Source organism: Struthio camelus, chromosome 26, assembly GCF_040807025.1.
Source record: "Struthio camelus isolate bStrCam1 chromosome 26, bStrCam1.hap1, whole genome shotgun sequence".
NCBI classification, from domain to species: Eukaryota; Metazoa; Chordata; class Aves; order Struthioniformes; family Struthionidae; genus Struthio; species Struthio camelus.
In genome coordinates this window covers 185,066-204,924 of record NC_090967.1, presented here as the reverse complement: position 1 = coordinate 204,924, position 19,859 = coordinate 185,066, and the positions used below count along the sequence as shown (strand labels likewise).

The window sequence follows — 19,859 nt, the reverse complement described above, 5'->3', positions numbered from 1 at the left end:
CCCCGCACCGAGGCCAGCAGAGGTCCGCGGCCGCGCACAGCTACCGCAAGCCGGCTGACACCTGGGCGGGCTAGCACCCCGGGCCGCAGACCACGCCGGCCTGCCAGCACCTCCTCATCTTCCCCAGGAGCAAGCGGCATCCAGCGGCGGCGCAGCATGGCACAGCACGCAGCGGCATGTCCTCACTGTCTTCCAGGGCTGGCCGAGCCCCCTGGTGCGGGCAAACCCCCAGCGCGGGCAGCTGCGGTGGCGGCGAGCTGGGGGCTGGCCTGGCAGGGGATCCCGGCAGGGCCCGGGCTCCAGCTGTCGGTGCCAGCCCCGCCACTGGGAAGTGTCGCGGCGGGAGCATTAACACGCTGGGGGCTTGGCGGCGTCTGTTCCCTCCGTGCCCGCTGCCGCCGGCAGGCCCCGAGCCGGGAGGGAGCGAGCCGTTGGCATCTGCTTCCCCAGCTGTCCCCTCACTCGCACGGCACGGAGCCGGGCGCCCGGCCAGGATGGCAACTGCAGGCCCCGGGGAGGGCACGGCGCTTGCCAGCACGCGCCGGGGGGGACGGGGCGGGTGGCGAAGGCGGGGGACGGCAGGTGCTAGCGAGACAAACTCTCACTCATCTTTTATTCATCGGGTGCTGAATGGCACTGGGAGCAGCTCCGGCCCCCTCCCCATGCCAGGCGTCTGCACGCGCCCTCGGCGGGTGCAGAAACATGCGGCCCCCACCCTTCCGCCGCTGCTCCCCCGGCCAGGCGGCGCGGGAGTGCCGTGCATCACCCCTTGCCAGGCCCTGACACTGCCTGGCGGCACATCCTGGCCGCACTGTGCCTCCGCTCCGCTCGCCCCAGCAGAAGCATCAACTGCTCACGCAGTCACTTACAGTGAGCAAAGCCACAAGGCTGAGCACGGAGCAGCTCGCTTCACTTGTGACACCACCGGCAGCCCTGTTCCCTGCCCTGCAGCATGCAAGCGGCTTGGTTTGTGCCTGCGGACACTCTGAAAGCCCAGGTGGGCCTTGGCCGCTGGGGACAGGGTGCCAGGGACTCCGTGAAGGCCAGCCAGGGACCACAGTGAGCAGGCAGCAGCTGCCGGTGAGCTCCCTAGCTCCTGCGTGCCGCCAGCTTGGCGCACGCTGCAGGAGAGCTGGGGAAGCCCTGACCTCTCCAAGGTTGCCGGCAAATCGATTCGGAGAGCTTCGGCTTGCCGAAACCACCGCAGGAGAGGAAAGAGGAGAGGGGGCAGCGCCGCAGCAGCAGAGCGTGGCCGCTCCAGCGGGCACGGGGTCGCCCGAGCTGTGACGCTGCAGGGGGATGGGGATTGCTGGGGTCGCTGGACCCCCCTGGCATGGCCCCTCTACAGCCCCGCTGTGTGCTGCATCCGCCGGGTGCGCAGCTCTCCTGAGGAGGAAGCCACCAGTGTAGATTCTCTGATGTCTAATACTGTTGTGCCTTTTGCTGGGGGTCTTCTTCACCAGCCTCCTATTCTCACAGATCTGGTGGCCTCTACCTATCTCAGAGACCTCAACCCCAGCTTTCCTGTGCAGCGCAGCTGTTTTGCTGGGAACAGAGATACCTGGAGAGGGAGGAGGGATGTTTGCATGCGTGTTTATCTGCCTGTTTGGATGCGGGTGGGGGGGGGGGGAAGTTATCAGGGCCTGTCTGTCTGCGAGTGCCCAGTGCATGTCTGCAAAAGGCAGAGCCCAAATATTGTGCACCCTGTCAATCTCCTTGCAACCGTGCTGATAAATATTTGTGTGCGGACTGCCGGAGCAGCGCTGCCCGGGGAAACGCCTGATCTTCCATCTGGAGCGACTGCACAGACATTTGGCACGGCCGCCCTGGCACGGACATCAGGCGTGCTCAGGACGAGAGCCCTGGCACAGGCTACACGGCAGATTGGTGCCATCTGCCTCGCCTCCCTCCAGCCAGCGACAAGGCTGGTGAGGGGAGATAACGGGCTGCCAGGCTCGGGGAGACTACAGACGCGCTGGCACGGAGAGGAGCTCCCTGCCTCCCCGTGCTTCCCGCGGGCAGTGCCCGCGCTCGGCACTGACAGGGGGGCGGGCAGCCAAGGAGAAAGGCTGCTTCATGCCAGGGATGCTGTGGGCGAGATGCTGCCCTCGCTCCTTTCGCCTCCCAGCACCCTTCTGCTGGCCCAGGCCACCCTGAGCTCCGTGAGGACGAGCCACGGGGTGCTCCCCTGCCCCTGGCTGGGGCGGGCAGTGGGGTCATGGCCAATGAGCCCGAGCAACCCTGGGGCACAAGATGGAGCAGGGCAGCACTGGCTGGGCAGAGCCCCAGGACACTGGGACATGCTGAGCACCTCTGCTGCCAGGCCCCAGCACCCCATGGGGAGCTCGGGGGACAGGGAGCACCCCCAAAGGGCAGAGGGGCTGGGGCTACCCTACCCCCTTCCCCCAGCTCTCTCCACCCAGTTCCCTCCAGCTCCCAGACCCCATCTGCTCCCCTGGCCCCAATCCAGTATGGGGCTGGGATGGGGGTGCAGGGATGAGTGCACAGGGATGGGGGATGCAGGGATGTGGGGTGCAGGAATGGGTGCACAGGGCTGGGCAATGCAGAGATGGGGGTCGCAGGGATGTGGGGTGCAGGGATAGGTGCACAGGGATGGGGGTGTAGGAATGGGGGTGCAGGGATGGGGGCACAGGGATTAGGGGTGGGGGGGCTGGCTGCTATCGTAGGGAACAGCTGGGGAGGAATCTCTCTGTAATGCTTCGAAGGTCCTGGCACAATCGACTGGGGAGATTGATTACCATTTTACTGCAATGCTTTTGACTTTCACCAGCGACCTCCGAGCTCCCCCCCCCGCCCTGCACACCCAGCTCTGGGCTGCAGCGCCAACCCCTCCCCCACTGCAGTGCGCAGAGCCCAGCCCTGCACCCAGTCCTGCACCCAGCCCTGCAACAAGAACTGCACCCAGCCCTGCACCCACCCCTGCAACGAGAACTGCACCCAGCCTTGCACCCAGTCTTGCACCCAGCCCTGCAACGAGAACCGCACCCAGCCTTGCACCCAGTCTTGCACCCAGCCCTGCACCCAGCCCTGCAACGAAAAATGCACCCAGCCTTGCACCCAGCGCGGCACCCAGCCCTGCAATGAGAACTGCACCCAGCCCTGCACCCAGTGCTGCACCCAGCCCTGCATCCAGCTCTACAACCAGCGCTGCACCCAGCCCTGCACCCAGCCTTGCACCCAGCCTTGCACCAGCCCTGCATCCAGCTTTGCACCCAGCCTTGCACCTGCCCTGCACCCAGCCTTGCACCAGCCTTGCACCCAGCCTTGCACCAGCCCTGCACCCAGCGCTGCACCCAGCCTTGCACCAGCCCTGCACCCAGCCTTGCACCCAGCCCTGCACCAGCCCTGCACCAGCTCTGCACCCAAGACCAGGCAGGCACACACCAGGCCTGCTGGGCTCAGCAGGGTGCCGGGGATGCGCCTGGTCTGGGGTAGGGTGAGGAGGGTGGATTCAGACTGGGGGAGAAGTGCTGAATGCTGGGGAGCAGACCCAGGCGTCCGGCTGTCCCCTGCACCCACAGGACGGCAGGGGGAATGGGGCAGTGGAGATAAAGGCACCTGGGCACGGCGGCTCCCGCGGTGCCCCTGCACCCAGGGAAGAGGGGGCCGAGCACAGCCCCGGGCTGGCCCCCAGGCCCCTGGATCCACAACACCACCCCATTCACCTCCCCAGGCTGCAAGGCCCTGATCCCCAGCACCCGGCCCCAGCACCCCGTCCCGTCCCCCTCACCCCATAAATCATGGCGCTGACAGCACATGAACAGCCGGGACCTGGCACACATTAATTCCAGATGCCCTCAAAGCTGCAGCGGGGGCTCCTGTCCTCAGCACCCCTGGCTTTCCTATGGCCGCCGCGATACCCCCTCTCTGCCTGGATTAGAGCCATCCGGCTGGATTTATGACACCCCGGGGATGCCGCTGCGCCCCATCCCTGAGGCCAGGCTGGGGGACCCGCTGCGGTGCCCTCCTGGGCAGGGGGAACAGAGGCCACCCTTGGGCCTGGGGGCACCCAGCCCTGCACACCGTGGGTCTGCAGGGGAGCTGGTGGCCCCCGGTGCTGCTGACAAGGGTGGGTGCTGGTGGTGCCCCGAAGGCTGGGCGGTGGGCAAGGGGCATCCAGGCCCCCGGCAAGCCGGGACAATGCAGCTCTGGCCAGCTGCGCCACGCTCCCTCCCCAGACCCCCTTGCTCTCGCTGGGGCTGGCCACGTGGGTCCAGCCGTGCCAGGAGCTGTACACCCCAGGAGCTCCATTGCCTTCCCGCCTCCAGCATCACCTGTGCCTCAGTTTCCCCATGCGCACCAGGGCAGCAAGGGACAGAGAATTGCTTCCGGGTCTTCCAGACATCATGACGGGGGGCAAAAAGGGGTGCCGTGGGGCAGAGCATTAGGCCAGGGAGGGGGACCGGGAGCTGAGCTCTCGCCCTAAAACCGCTCCTGCCCCTGCATGGGGGAGGGCAGGACTGCGGGGGCTCCTCCGCCAGCCTCCCCTCCCTCGCGTTGCCAGAGCAGCGGCTGGGAAATTGTGCTGACAGCAGCGAAACGGGCTCGGCGCAGGCGGGGGAGCCGCGCCGACGTGCTGCGGCCTGATAACGGGGGGCCGCAGCGGCTGCGGCAGAGCCAGAGCCGGCCCAGCAGGGTGGCCTGGGGGTCCCGCAGCGGGCAGAGCCCCCGGGCAGCCAGTGCAGCGGGGGGACACCGTCTCCCGCTCACCCCCATGCTATTTTGGGGCTGACGGGGGCCAGAAAGGGTTTGCCACGCTTGAGATGTGCATGGCGGGGTGGGCAGGGTGCAGCGGGGGGAAGCGTGCAAGGAGCGCCTAAGGACGGTCGCGCGCCTCCGGGGCGCAGAGGCGGCGGGCGAGGGCCACGGGGACACCCCGCAGCCCCCCGCATAGCGCCAGGACGGCCGGTCACCCCGCGCGGTGCCCACTGGCCGGGGCAAGGGGCGCTGCAGAGCTGTGCCCAGGGTGGGGGGTGCCGCCATGGAGGGCAAGGCTGGCGCCCCACTGCCCCTCCTGCCTCAGTTTCCCCACCGACGCAGCGGGCCAGATGACCCCACCTTTTAGCAGAACCACTGTCGCCCATGGGAAAGCGCCAGCTCTGGGCTGCTGGGGACGGGGGGCCAGGGCAATGCTGAGGACCGGCACCACCCAGGGCGCCCAGTACCGTGCGGGCAGGATCCCGGCGGGGCCCATCTCCGGCCCAGCCCGGGCTGCCGGCCGGTCCCGTTCCCCCTTAACCGGGGTGCGGAGCGACCTTAACAGGGAAAGTGAGAGGCTGCCAGGCCTTATCGGAGAGTATTTACAGCCGTCGTGTTCCCAATTAGCCGGTCAGGTGACTCCAGGCTGCTGGGGACCCAGACGCTGGGGTCAAGGTCGGAGGCGGTCGGGGGGGGGGGGGGGGTGGAGAGGGGCCGTTCGCCTGCCCGGGACTCCCTGCCTGCGCGGGGTCCCCCCACCCCAGCCACCGTGGGCATCCCCCTCCCAGGCCAGGGCGCCTGTCCCGGCCAACGCGGGGTCCCTACGCCACCCAGCACAGCGCCGCGTCTCTCCAGCCAAGCCGGAGCGCGGTGCCCCCGGTCCAGCCCAGGACGTGGCACCTCATCCCAGCCAGGACAGGGTGTCCCCAGCATGGCCCACAGTGCCCCAGTTAAGCCCAGTCCTGGCACCCCAGCACCACCCTCCCTACCCCACACACCACCCAGCTCCCCATCTCCGCCCAGCGCCCGCCACCCTCCATCCCCGCATCGCTCCGGGGGGAAAAGGCTGCTCCGGCGCCCGCTCAGCTCGCCAAACCCCGGCCCTTCGGGCAGGCGGGGACTGGCGAGCAGCGCGCCGGCTCCGCGTGCAGCGGGCCCTAGGCGAACACGCGTGCGCGACGGCCCACGTGTGCAGCGCGCGCCTCCCGGCCAAGCGCGGCCGGGGCGGCGAGCAGCTGGCAGGACGGCCCAGGACTCCCTCCAGCCGGGGCTGCACGTGTTGGCACGCCGCGGCTTGCCAGGGTAATTCCTGATTTACGCTGGGGTCAGGCAGGGCAGGCTCAGACCCTGGGTCCCTTCCCAGGCGCTCTCCGCCTCCGCCGGCTCGGGGAGGCCGCCGCGCGCACGCACACCGGCACGCACACACACGGGCACACGCACACGGGCACACGCACGCACACGGGCACACACACACATATGGGCACGCACATGGGCATGCACACACACACGGGCACGCACACGCACGCACACGGGCACACGCATGCACACGGGCACGCACACACACACACGGGCACGCACATGCATGCGCACGGGCACACGCACGCACGCACACACGGGCACGCACACACATCCCTCTCGCTCATTTCTCCTTCCCGCTGTTCCTTGAGCTCCTCTCTGTAAACACAGACAGGCTCCTCTGGGTCCTTCCCCACCTCCCTCCCCGCTTTCTCTCCGTCTCTCGCTTTAGCGCCCGTCCCTGGCGGCCTCCCCCCGCGGGCCGCAGCGGGCCCTCCCGGGCTGCTGGCACCCCGCCGCCGGCCGCTGGCCCAGGGCGGGCGGGTGGGCGCCCCGCGGCTCCAAGGGGGAGCCACCGAGGCGCGGGGAGACGGGGCGCAGGGTTGGGGCTGCGCGTCCCTGAACGGCGGCTCTCGGCCCGGCCTTGCACCCAGCCACGGAGAACATCAGGCCCCGCTGAGGCTCTGCCCACCCCCGGCCCGGGGGGCGGCCGCGGCCAGGGACGGTCCCCCGGGACCCAGCGGCTCCCCAGGGACACGGGCGACACGCGGCCGTCCGCTCCCTCGCCGGGGAGGGGCAGAGCCGTCTCGGCTGCCTGCGCCCGCCGTGATTTATGGCTCTGTCAATCCCCTTTGTTGGAATTACAGCACCGACGTGCCCCCCTCGGTGTCATTATCTGTCCTTGGGCCACGGCCAGCGCTGGGAGCGCGGGGCGGGGGAGGCAGCCGGCCCTGCGCTCCCTCCCCGGCCGCGGCGGCGGTGCGGACGGGCTCGGCCTGGCCCGGCCCGCGCGCCGCAGCCTCGCGCCCCGTCCTGGGGGGCCGGCGGGCGGCGGATTCGGGCAGCCCCCGGGCGAGGGGATGCTGCCGCCCTGGGAGGTCTTGGAGGAGACCCGGACCTGCAAACCGCCCCACGTGCCAGCCACCGGGCAGGGAGCCCTGCGAGCCCCCTCGCTGGCCCCTTCGAGGTCGCGCATCGCCGCCTTCTTGGCTCCGTGTCTCCTCCTAGGCACCTCGAAACCAAGCCCCTACTCCCGCCAAGGCAATGCAGGCTGGCGGGAAGCCGTGCGCCATCTCCTTCCTGCCCCAGGCATCCCCGCTCCTCGCCACCCTTGGGGCTGACGCCCCGGGGCCTGCGTGGCCGGCGAGTGCCATGCGCGACGCCAGCTTGGACGCCGGGGAGCAGCTGGCGCTGCTGCCAGAGGAGAGCGCGGCCGGGTCGGGCGCAGCGGGAGCCCCAGTGGGAGCCAGCGAGCGAGATAACATGAGACCTTTTATTGGCCCAAGAAATCACTCGCAGCGCTTGAGCGCTCAGGCCAAAAAAGGTCCTTTCCTCGGAGAGCTACACCTGCGCATCCCTCTCCGGCCCCGGCGCGTGGGCACTAGCGGTTTGTTGGGCGGCGCGTGCCAGCACGTTATCAACTGGCGATGGTAAACCCGCCCGGACAAAATAAGATGTGAGCTGAGCGGGTGCAAGCTCCGTCTTCCCAATGCGCAGGGAGGTGGTGTGAGCCGGCGACGAGGACGATGGCTTAGGGACCTATTCCTGGCGTGGCCGGAGGCCTGGAAATGGCCGTCGTCCTTGCCCACCGGGCCTCAGTTTCCCCCTTTGCATCGTAGGGGCTTCGGGAGCTGGTCTGTCTCCCTGCCCTCGCCCAGTATTTCCCAGGCACTGTGACAGGCAGGACAACCGCACCAGCAAGCGTCTCTCCTTGCTCCGGCGCTGAGAGGGACTGGCAGTCCTCGCTCCCCGTCCTCTGCACCCAATCTCCTCAATGCATAGCGGCAATGGCTGCTTTTTGTCCCGCCGCCATTAAAGCTCCCACCGTCTCCCCAGCCCCCAAGGGCTCAGCCGGCCTGAGCCTCCGCTGTCCTAGTTTCAACCCAGCAGCCAGGCGAGGGGACGGGCCCAGAGCCTGGCTGGCAACGCGGCAAACTGTCGCTGCTGGATCGCTCCCAGCTCCCAGCCCTCCGGAGATGCGCCGGGAACAGCCTGTCCCTTCCCAGCCCACGCCGCCCACACGCTCCCCACTGCGCTCCCCGCGCGCCGCCTGGACCCCGCCGCGAACCGGCTCCGGGCGGGTGGGCACAGCGCCCCGGGGAGGGAAGACACGTCCCCAACGGAGCCCTCTGGGGATGCCCAGCGCCACGGACATCCGCGGGACCAACCCCGCCGCCTCCCCTCCCGGCACACGGCACCCCCAGGGAGCCAGCATCCGTCCCAGGTGGGGCTGTTTGGGCAGCAGCAGGGTGGGGGCACCCCCGTTCGGATGGGACGGCAGCAACTTGGAGGGAGGTGAGCGCCAGGCTCCTCTTTGCAAGGTCTGAAATAGCAAAGAGGCTCATCCTGGCTGGAAAAGCAGCTAAAACACCCCCCTGGGAGGGGACAGCCCTAGCGGCGAGGGATCCTGGCTCCAGCCCCCTCCCCAAAAGCCAGCAGGCACGCGGTGCCTACCTCTCTCGCGGACGAAATAGGCCAGGTAGAGATCGAGCTCCTTGACGGAGACGCTGATATGGTGGGGCTGGACGCAGAGGATGGGGTTGGTGCACTGGCCCGACTTGACCAGGCGCTCGCCGTCCGTGCTCTCCAGTGGGATCCCTTTGAAGAGGATGACCATGACGAGGTCGAGCCGCCATACCTTGTCCGCCTGCCGCAGGCAATCGATGCGGCGCATCTTGCCCTTCTGGTCGGGGTTGGAGAGGACGCAGCACGAGGGCTTCTTGCCCGTGATGGAGAGCACGAAGTCCTCGCGGCACTCGGGCCGGATGTCCTTGCGCAGCTTGGCCAGGAGGCGTGAGGCCCACTTCTGCTTGACTTCGGGCTTCTCACTCAGCAGCTCGTCCTTCACCGCCCTCTCCTCGTCCTTTGTCATCCTCTTCTCGTGCTTCTTGAAGTACTTGCGCTTGCGGGCCTGCAGGTTGAACCAGGTGTAGGCGAAGGCCCGGACATGGGGGAGCAGTGCTTCGATGAAGGGGTGGAACTCATCCTGCAGGGAGCACAGGGACAGGCTGTCACCCACTGGCGGCACGGCACGGCCTCGCGGTCCCCCGCGCCGCGGGCAGGCCGCTGCTAAGGGAGAGGCGGTCAGGACTCCTGGGTCCACTCCCAAAACCACCCCCACTGCTGGCTTAGTGCTTGCAGCAAGGGAGCTGGCACCAGGACACCTGGGTCCTCTCCCCGGTTCTGCGGGCAGGCAGGGCCGGGAGGCAGCGAGGAGCCAGCGGGAACCCACTGGGGATGTTCCCGCGCTCTTGGATACGGCACGACTTGGCCTACTGGGCTCCGGCCCAGTTTCACCAGCACCGACAGCCTCGGGGAAGAGGTCAGGGCAGAGCCGCACACCCGCCGCAGATCGGGACCCTCCTGGCCCGCCGCCCTGGCGCTCGCAGGGTGAAACGTGGGAGCGGGAGATGCCTCCCCTCTTCCCCTTCCCTTCCTCCCAGCCGGCAGCGCAGCGGGGAAGAGCCGTCGCAGCGCCTGCCCATAAATCCTGCTGGCTGCAATTCTCCCAGGCCAATAAACTCCTCGGGATGGCTTGGGTGTAATGGAGCTAATCGGGCTGCGGAGGGGAAGGCACTTACGTAACATGTGCTGTGTCTGCAGTAACCTAACCCTCTCCCCTTCCCACCCACACACGCCGGGATCCGTTCCCGACAGGCACAGAAATCCAGGCTGACATTTCGCTGAGGCCGCGCCAGGTGACGAGCATCCGCCGAAGCAACCTGCGCCGGTGCCAGGCGGCAGCGAGCAGGAGCCCCGCGGGGCCGTGGCACCCGCCGACGGGGCGGCCGGCGCTCTGCGGCCAGGGCGAGCTCGCCCCCGGCACCCTGCCGGCGCAGCGTCCCCGTGCTCCCCGCGGCCCCGGTCCCAGTGGGACCTCTCTGTTCCCTGTGGCCCGAGCGGTGGGAAGAAACTCCCCTAGTTTGCCCCAATTCTGGCCAGCCTGGCTGCTGGCTCCCGGCCCAGCGAGCAATTCGTGCTCTGACCATCTTTTTCCATTTGGCTAGCATTTCTGAGCAAGTCCATCCCAGAAAGAAAACAAGGAAAGTGCCTTCATCTCCCCCCCGCCACTGCCACCAAAGCCTTCCCGCATCCGATTTTCCCAGTTTGGAAAGTCCATGCTTCCTGGTTTGGAGGGGGAAAAGGACACAAAAATACCCCGGGGGGGGGGGGGGGTCGAGAGGTGTTAGGACTCCTCGCGCTGGGGCGAGGGGATCAGCGGAGCAAGACCGCCTGCCTCTAGAAAAACAACCCTGCCGGGTTCCCAGCCGCCTTTGCGAGAGCGCGAAGGGAGGCCAAAATCACAGCCGATCTGGAGCGGAGAAACCCAAGCACCAGCGGGCCTCTTTGTGCCAGACCTCCCTGAAACTCCGCGCTGGCTGCTCGCTTCGAATGTGGCTCAGATTAAGGATAATTGGGCTTGCAGCAGGAAAACAGCCCGGGCGCCAGCCCGGCCCGGCCGCTGCGGCGCTCCCGAGCTGCGTGCGCCCCGGATGGGACCGCCGCGCCGGACCCCGGATCCGCACGCCGGGAGACGGCAGACCGCAGCCCCAGCCGGGCCATCGTGCTCCCGATTTGGCCGTCCTGCCCCTTCCCGGCCCCCTTCTCCCTGCTCCAGTGAAAAGGGGGTTATTTGGCTGTGGGAGCCTCGGCGTAAAGCGAGTGGGGAAGGAATCCGGCCACACGGCGGGCAAGGAAAACACGAGAACTGCGCGAAGCAGCACTTTTGCCCAGGGATTGTTTTTCTTCTCCGGGTGGTTTTGCTCCAAGATGGAGGGTGTAAACGTGGCCCCTTCCCCATCCTGCTGGTCCCCCGTGGCTCGGCCCACCCTAACCACTCCAAGACGGTTTCTCTGTATTTTTTTTCCGCTTTTTCTTGCTTCCCAACCCCTCTCCCTGCGGTGGGCAGGATCCCGAGAGGGATAGATCCAGGAGGGTTTAGCCCGACAGATGGACGGGGCGAGCGAACGAGCAGCTCCAGCGGCAGCAGCTGACCCAGGCCGGCCTTGGGGCAGGAGATGCTGATCCCTGTCCCCAAGTGACCCTGGCTGGAACGGACGGTGACCCCCGCACCAGCGTCCTGCGCATATCGGCCCCATGCGGGCCTCACTAATCCCAAACTGGACGCCACCTCCAGCATAGACCTCGTTAACCCTGAACCAGCCCCCCACAGCATGGACCTGAGTCACCCCCAAACCAGCTCCCCCAGCACAAACCCCACTAGCGGCCAGCACAGACCTCCAGGCACAGACCCTGCTGGCCCTGGAGCTGATGACCCACCCTTTCCCTGCACTGAGCCCAGCAGCATCTCCAAAAAGCAGCATCACCCGAGTCATGACTCCAGTGGGCACCCCCTCGCACCCCTGCCTGATCCCCCACGCCAGCATAGCTGGGGATAGGCACCGCTCCAGGGACAGGCAGAGCCAGGAAGGCAAAGGGGCATCCGCTTGGCACAGGTGCAACCACCACCTCCTGACCATGGCACCCATCCCGCCGGTGCACCCATCTCTACCCAGGACCCATCCCAACCTTGGGGACCCATCCCTGCTGAGACACCCACCCCTTCTTGGGCACCCATCCTGACTGTGGGGATCAATCCTTGCTGGGGGACCCATTTCAACCTGTAGGGACCTACCAGAGGAATTCATCCCTGCTGGGGGACCCATCCTGCCACAGGGACTCATCCTGCTGGGAGACGCATCTCAACTATGAAGACCCACCTACACCAGGGGACCCATCCCTGCCATGAGACCCATCCCGCCAGAGAACCCCTCTCAACTGTGCAGACTCATCCTGACCACAGGGACTCATCCCTTTCCCAGGGACTCATCCTGCTGGAAAAGCCATCTCAAACAGGCAGACCCACCTCTGCCAAGGGACTCATCCCCACCAGGTGCTCCTGGGGCATCTACAGCCCCCACAGCTGCGGGACCTGGTTCCCTCCCCAACAGGAGCCGCTAACTCAGTGCAGCTGGGCAAGCGCTGGGCATGTGTCTTAAATCAGGGAAGAAGGTCAAAGAAAAGTAAGACAGGAGCCGAAAAAAGAAGCATCTAATTCCAAAAACAATACTTGGCCGGGGCGGTGGGCGGCTGATCTTCCTTGGTGGCTGGTTATTCAGATGAAGCCTACAAATTGCTGCCATATCTATCCCTGACACCTTCCCTAGGCAGCTGGGGCCAGGGCTGGCCAGAGGCCGAGGTGGGGAGCGCAGCCTCATTGTCCCCGTCCCTGCCATCCCACTGCATCCCCCGGGCACTGCCACCTAGGGCACTGCCGCGGGGACCCCCAGCACCTCCAGGCGAGTGTGATGGCAGGGTGATCCCTGTGCTGGGGAGATGGGCCTGTCCTGCGGGCAGGCAGCACCTTTGGGTCCCGCTCACCCTCACCACAGAGCCATAAAGCATCCCTCGCATCCAGGCCTGGTGCGGGCAGGGCAACCCCGCTTTTTGCCTGCCCCGTGCTCACGTCCCTCTGGCCCAGCAGCTTGGCACCCTGCCAAGGGCTGGGGATGCTCTGTGCCCTCCCACTGGCCCAAGCTCTAGGGCGGTGGATGGTTTGGGGGGTGCCGAGCAGATGCTCGCTTTGCACCACCCTACCCCAACAGTGCTGGCACTGTTCGGACCCCAGCCAGACCCATAGCTAGGACCCCCCCCCCCCCCAAAAAAAAAAAATAGTGCAAAAGGAAGATGCTGTGGCTAAACCCAGCCTCCTCCACCAAGTCGCCCGGCGCAGCTCCTCTCTGACGGACACGCCAGCCCTCGCAGCCCCCAAAGCCGCCTTGGGGCATCAGCAGGGGCAGAGCCCCCCCTCTGCCCCCGCAGCCACCGCACCAGGATTAAGGCGGCATCGGAACTGAACCAAAAGCCGGGCAGCTCCTGCAATCCGATCAGCCACTCGACAACTTTCCCTCCGCCCGGCTTATCCCACAGAGTTAATCTGCTTTAGCGGGGCCAGGCCAGGCCAGGAGAGGGCCCGGGGGCAAGGAAGACAGACGGTCGGTCGGGTCGGACGGCTTTGGCTCGGGTAAAGGCAGCCCGGGGGCTTGCTGCCTTCCCAGGGAAGGGCCCCAGCAGGCGCCCAGGGGATGGAGGGGGACAGAGAGGGCTCGACTGTGACGGGCCCCAAGCAGCCATGTGGGAGCTCTGTGTCCCCAAAGCACAGAGCTGGCTCAGGGTTGGGGACTGTCCCCATCCTCTGTAGCCGTGCTGTTCCCTTCCCTGCCATGCCACGAGCTGGCGGGCTCGGAGCAGCCCGAGACCCCCGGAGCTGGGTGCACGGACCTGGCCGTGCCTGGGTGCCTCCCGCTCCTGGTGACACCAGTCGGGGTCATCAAGAAAAGCCAGGTGGGAAGCGCCTCTCCAGGGCCACCATTGCCAGCTCAGCCCCTCGTGCCCCCTGCGATCACGGTGCCGGGACGGCCCCCGGCCACTGCCGCAGTGCAAGGTGCTGTACACGCACGCGCGAGGAAAAGCAGCCCCAGGCCTGGCCCATCCGAGCGGGACCGGCAGCAAACGAGGAACCGTGCGGGTCATGTGGCCGCGCGGGCGATCAGGAAGAGCCGAGGTCGCTGGCTCAAGAGCCGGGACGCCAGGATCCTCTTCCTGGCTGCCTACTCCAGCCGCCGGCCCGGCCCTCCGCCTGCTCGGCGTTTGGGGCAGCTCGGCAGCAGGAGCCAGCGTTCCCACGGCAGAGCCGCCACGCTGCCCCCATCCCCTGCCCGCCCTCGCACCCACCTCCACCGCCGCCATCCCGAAACGCCCCAGCCCCTGCACCCCGAGGGCGGGCTGCACCCTCCCGGGGCGACGAGGCGTCCCGTATTTTGGCCTCCGAGGGGAGCCAGGCTCTCCGGAGAGCCGGCAAAGGTCTGGTTAACTTTTTCTTCTGTTGTTTTTCATTTGCGCTGCCGAGTTTCTGCTGGGCTGGGAAGCAGAGACATGCTGCAATACCACAGAAAAGGCTGTTCTTAGGGCATTTCCGGCCGGGAATCTGGCAGGAGAGCTTGTTCTTGGGCCCGTGCCAGCCCGGGCTTGTAAGCCCCACGACCCAGGGAGGAGCACGCCGGCGTCGGGGTGCTGCCGGCCCCAGCGGCGGGGCCCCCTCGTGCTCCCCTCTCTCGCTTCGAGGGAGGGGGCAGCGTCGGCTTTTCTTGCCGAGCTTTTGCTAAGGAGGGATTTTTTTTTTTTGAGGCCAAGCAGCCCAAATCCTGCACAGGAAAGAGCTGCCCCTGGGGAAACTGAGGCAAGGCAGTTAATCTCAGCTCAATCCCGATCCCCCTGCATTGGCCACGAGCAGGACAGGATTTGCAAAAAGCCAGGGAGGGCGAGAAATAGTGGCGCCCAGGGTTCGGGGTTGCAACGGGAACGTGCTGTTCCTCCGCCGCGTCCCGGGAAGGAGGGCCCGGGCACGGCCGCCCCCCCGGGGGCTGCTGGCGGCGAGGGCGCAGCCGCCGAGCGCAGCCGGGGACCGTGGCACGGGCTGCCCGGGCCTCCGAGCATCCTTCGCACAAGCGCCTTGTCCAAACAGGTCGGGCTCGGCGCAACACCCTGAGTTTTCCAAAATAAAAACGTCTCCTCAGGAAATTCCCGAGCAGTTTTACCGGGGGGGGGGGGGGAACAACACACAGTCACCTCGGCAGCGGGTTTCACCCCCCCACCAGCATCGCCCTGGCCGCCGGTGCTTGGCGCTGAGGGTAGCGGGGGGCTGCTGCCGCTCCGCGCGCGGAGAGGTGCGGGACAAGCTAACGGCATCTCGGCCCCTGTGCAGACCACACAGGGTTTATTTTATTAAAGGATGCTCAGCCTCTCCGCCAGCCAACCACACACCTCAAAAATGCTGCCGGCTCCGACAGCCTCCGCTCCTGCCAGTTACCAATCCCCGGGGCCGGACGAGCCCGGGCAGGGGCTGGCAAGTTGGGCGCTCGGCGCTGGGCCTGCCTTCTCCAGCCCCGCGTCCCTCCCCGGCAGCGCCAGAAAGCCTCGGCGCGGCGGCAGAGGCGAGCCGCCGCGGCCGAGCCGGAGGGACGCGCCGTGCTCGGCCCTCACCCCGGAAAAGGCCCCAGCGCTCTGCCCGCGGCGCTCGGGGCCGACGAGCCGGGCGCTGGGTTTGGCCTAATCCAAGGGCTTTCGCTCAAGCGCCTGGAGGCGAGCGCCGGCGGGGCGAGAGCGCTCCCCAAGCAGGCCTGGGATTGCCTCCGGCCCCGCGGGAGCCCCGGCAGCGCCCAGCCAGAGACGGAGGGGGATAATCCAGCCAGCAGCCGAACGAGGGGGTTAATCCGCGTGGCTCTGGCCACCCGGCGTCATCCGGAGCCTGACTTCACTTTGCGCCCGTCGCCAATCAGCGCCGGAGAACAAAAGAGAGGCAGCGGGGAGCAGCGATCGGAGCCGGGACGCCTGGCTTTGCTCGCGCCGCCGCTGCCGGCTCACCCCGCCGATTGCCCCAGCTCGGGGCCTCGGTCTCCCCTCTCCAAAGCACGCGGGGCCCCTCCGGCCCTCAGCAGCACCAAACGTGCGCCCCGACGCTCCCGCGCAGCTCCTACTTGTATGGGCGAATCCGCCGGTAGCCGCTTATGAACCGCTCGCAGGAACGGCTCTCGGTAATAAGTTAACCTGGTAATGAGACCTGTTGCAGAGACAGATGCAAATGATTTGAAAGCGCTCATTAGAGGGTATTGAAGGAAGGCACTTAGTCCCTGAAATCCACCCAACCTTTCTCGGGGCCGTCCCTGCAACATATTAGAGCCCATTTTACAATAATTGCTCCAGAGGAGGAAATCTATTTGGATTCATCATAAAGTATTTATTAACAAGAGCTTATTCATAATTTCTGCTGCTCTCCGGTACGGCGTGGCCAGGCTTCCCGGCCTCCTTTGCAAGTACTGCCGAGGCCGCCCAGCGCTGCCTGGCACGGGTGAGCGGCCAGCACGCGAGGGAGAGGGAAACTGAGGCACGGCAGGCCGACGGCAAAGCAACCCGGGCACCCTGGCTCCCGAGCGGGAGGTCACGCTGCGCTGTGGCGCTGCTAAACACCAAACAAAAGGGCCTTAAAAAACAAACAAGGCAGAGAGACAAAGGCAGAAAGTGTTCGCTGAGGAGGGCTCACCACGAGCCTGACGGAGAACAGGGAACGGTGGATTGCAGAAGGGATGCTGCTCGCTAACGCCCCCGGCCCCTCGGTGTGGGGTCCCGTGGCCCCCCCCAGACGAACGCCCCCGGCCCCTCGGCGCGGGGTCCCGCGGCCCCCCCGGATGAACGCCCCCGGCCCCTCGGCGCGGGGTCCCGGGCGCGGGGCAGCAGGGGGCTGTGGGGCCGTGGTGAGGCTGCTGGGAGAGCAGCCGGGGACGGTACAGGCTGTGTCGGCGTCCTCCGCACACGCGCACCACCCCGCGCCAGAGCTGCCTCTGGGGCAGAACAGGCTGTCTCAGCCGTGCTCCCCGCCGGCCTCCCAGGCGGCAGCTCTCCCCGGGGTGGGGAACGGCCTGGCCTCGCGCTTGCAAAACCCCTCTGCCGCCGCTGCCGGGGCAGCCTGGCTGCAACCACCAGCACTGGCAGAGGCGAACGCGGGACACGGTACAGCTGCAGGGCAACTCGCTATGCGCAATGCTAAATCAGACAGACCCGGGCCCGAAAGGCATCAGCCAACCAGCATCCAGGCTCGGGGTTTAGCGCAGGCCGGACCATTCCCAAAATCTGGATGCAGCCAGCCCGTTTGGAGGTTCAGACGTTCACCAGAATGAACGCAGCGCTCGAGACGGGCTCCCACGCTTAGTTTACCGGTGAAGTCGCCTTGATGCCCAGCACCAGTTAGGATGAGACCAGCATGCAGCAGCCGGGCCAGTAACGTGCACGGTGCTCACGCGTGACGCTGGGGCACCTGGCCCAGCTCCCCCCGGCGCTGCTCCTGGGAGACCCCCCGACGGACAGAGCGCTGGGCTGCCCCGCAGGAACACAGGAGGCCCCGCGTGTCTGGGACCACGGGAGCCCTGATCCGCGCTGCACACCCCTCGCCGCCAGCGCCGCGCTGGTGCCCAGCGCCGCCCGCCAGCCTTGCCCCCAAAAGCCCCGGCGAGGAGGACAACCAGCCTCCCTGCTTGCACATCCCTGTCCTGGCGATCCTGCGCTCGCGCTGGATGCAGGGGGCCAGGCTGCGCTGACCACCCCGGGCCCCAGAACAGGCTGGTGCCTGCAGCCCCCGGGCTCCCGGGAGCCCCCGAGGCGGCGGCAGCGGCCGGGCAGGCGCCTGCTCGCCTGTATCTACCTGCCAGGGCGGGAAGGCGATGCCAGCGGATCGCTTTCGCAGGTGGCGCAGGCTGTAACCGGAAGCCCGGGGAGCTCGCCGAGGCTCTTTCCACGGGTCACGGGAGGCCACGGCAAGCAGGGAGCTTGCCAGGTGCTCTGGAAAACAGCAGGAAGAAAAGCAGCTCTTCGCAGCCGAGGGCTCAGGTGCCAGCGCTGCCTGGGCCCAGGCCAGCGAGCCCCGGGGAGGGAGCGCTGCAGCGAGACGGCGGCCGAGCCGGGGCAGGAGCCGGGGCAGGGGCCTGCAGCTGCCCTGAGGCTTCGCCGGCGTGGCGCAGCCAGCTGCAGCGGGAGCCCCTGGATGGAGGGGGCGGCACGGCCCCGCGGGTGCGGCGAGCACCACGATGCCGGGGTGCGCGTCCCCTCCCTGCTGGCCCTTAGCCCTGACGCCTGTCACCCTGCCCGGGGACAAGGCCGCGTTGTGCCCCAGCCCTGTGCCCATCACCCTGGCTCTGGGCTCCATGGATGCGCGCTCACCCCCGGCACGAGCTGGCCCCGTTGGCACCGTGCAGGGCGCTGGCGAGGCCAAGGGCTGTGGGCCCAGCCTGCCCTTGGCCTCACTAAACGCTCCCTAACGAGGGAAGCAGCGTGCAGAGGCCGTGGGGAAGGGCCGGGGATGCCTGGGGACCGCCCAGGGTCGCTGGGCGGCCGGCGAGGGGAGGAAACAGCCGGCCTCAGCATCACCGGAACAAGGCTGGAGAGGGCGACCTGGCAGTTCGAGCGCAAGGGAGCGCTCGGGGCCTCTCCTGCCCGGGCCCCTCGGGGTGCAGGAGCCATCAGCTCAGGCAGCCTGCCCCGGGCCGCAGTTCTGCCTTTCCGAGGATGGGGAAACTGAGGCATGGCGCCCGGGAGGCCAGCCTGGAGTGGGGTAGGACGAAACTCTGGCTCCGGGGGCTGGGGCCGGGCTGCTTGGGAAGAGCCCCGTCAGCGGCGCAGGGAGCGCACGGAGGGGGCCGGCTGGGGGGACCCCTTCCCACCCCGGGAGGCATCCCATGGTCGGCAGAGCCAGGGCCACGTGGCTTCCCAGCCGAAAGTCCCCCTGGGGCTTCGAGGAAGGGAAACGTTTTATGGAGCTGGAAAAAAAGTTTTGCCAGCAAGCCTCAGCCCTGCCAGCTCCTCCGCCCGGCCCTGCGTCAGCGCCGAGGCCGCGGGGCCGCCTGCTCCCCTCCGCAGCCCCTGCCCCGGCACCGTGGCGCTCCGGCGGGCAGCGGCACGGCGCGGCTGCGGCCACGTGGCGGCGGGTGCCGGAGGGCACCGGTATCCCCCAGGGACCGTACCAGGGGTACCCAGACGCTGGGGTCCTATCTGCTGCCCTGCAAGACAGGGCCAGTCCCCCAGCCCGGAGAGGCAGAGGGCACCGGGATGTCACTCACGGACGGGGGCTGCTTGGCCGCCCTGGGAGGGCAGGAGGGAGGGGGATTTGCACCGCTGTGTTCGTGCTCCAAGCAGGGAATGTGCAGAGGGAAACTGAGGCAGGAGAGACGCCCCGCAGGGCCTCTCGGCAATGCCAGCCGCCCTGGGCAGGACGGGAGCTGAGGCAGCGCCGCGTTAATCCTGGGAGCGCTCGGCGAGGGGAGACGAGGAAGGCAACCCCCGGTCCCAGGCGTCCGGCCCCGGACAGCCGGCACCTGCCTCTGCTGAGCATCCCGTCCCGGTGGTACCCGCGGGACGGAGCAGCCTGGCATGGGGCAGCCGCCGCGGGGCCAGGCTGCAGGCAGGGCTCGTCCCCGAGGTCAAGCCTGGGGCTTTGAGCCTGGCTTTAGCCCCTGCTGCAGGAGGTTTTATTTCCCTCCCAATGTATTTTTAGCCCTGCCTGCTCCATCCTGGCCTTTCCGAGGGGGATTAATTCCTCCGCCCACCTACACTGTGCACTGCTGCACATACACGGGTCAAAGACGGGCCCCCGCTTCCCTCCTGGGGGTGCCTGCTGGGGGGGGGCACCAGAGGGTGACTGGGGCCCATCTCTGAGCCCCGTGATGGGAAGCCGTCACCCGTCAGATGGGACCATGGGAGCCAGGTGCTGCACCCCATCCAGCACCCCTGCCTCGCCGGGGGCGGCGGGGAGGACATGCACAAATCCAGCGACTGAAGCACAGACCCCTCCCAAAAAATACACATCCACCCCAAAACTGACCTCCACCCCCTGCACTGCTGCTGGCACAACCACCCTTGACAGCCACGGCCTGCCGTCCTGCACCCCGGGGTGCAGCGGGCCGAGGGAGCTGCCCCCGCCCGCCGCCGTGCCCCCGCCGCACGCAAGCCGGGCTTGCCGTGTTTACCACGCTGCAAATCCAGGCCCCAGAGGGTTTGAGCAAGTCACCGTTTAAAAATAA

General features: G+C 67.7%; 1 protein-coding gene across 7 annotated transcripts in view; it reads right to left on the bottom strand.

Annotated features, from left to right (window-relative positions):
- NFIC (nuclear factor I C) overlaps nt 1-19,859 on the bottom strand; it is a 73,417-nt gene that overhangs the window by 35,325 nt on the left and 18,233 nt on the right. For 4 of the 7 annotated variants that reach the window (XM_068919642.1, XM_068919641.1, XM_068919645.1 and 1 more), the window contains exons 3-4: nt 15,771-15,853; nt 8,689-9,220 (exon numbers count right to left, since the gene is read on the bottom strand). In XM_068919642.1, coding sequence (XP_068775743.1) covers nt 8,689-9,220; nt 15,771-15,853 — 615 coding nt within the window. The remainder of the gene's footprint in view (nt 1-8,688; nt 9,221-15,770; nt 15,854-19,859) is intronic. The other 3 variants (XM_068919644.1, XM_068919647.1, XM_068919643.1) reach the window with 1 other exon arrangement.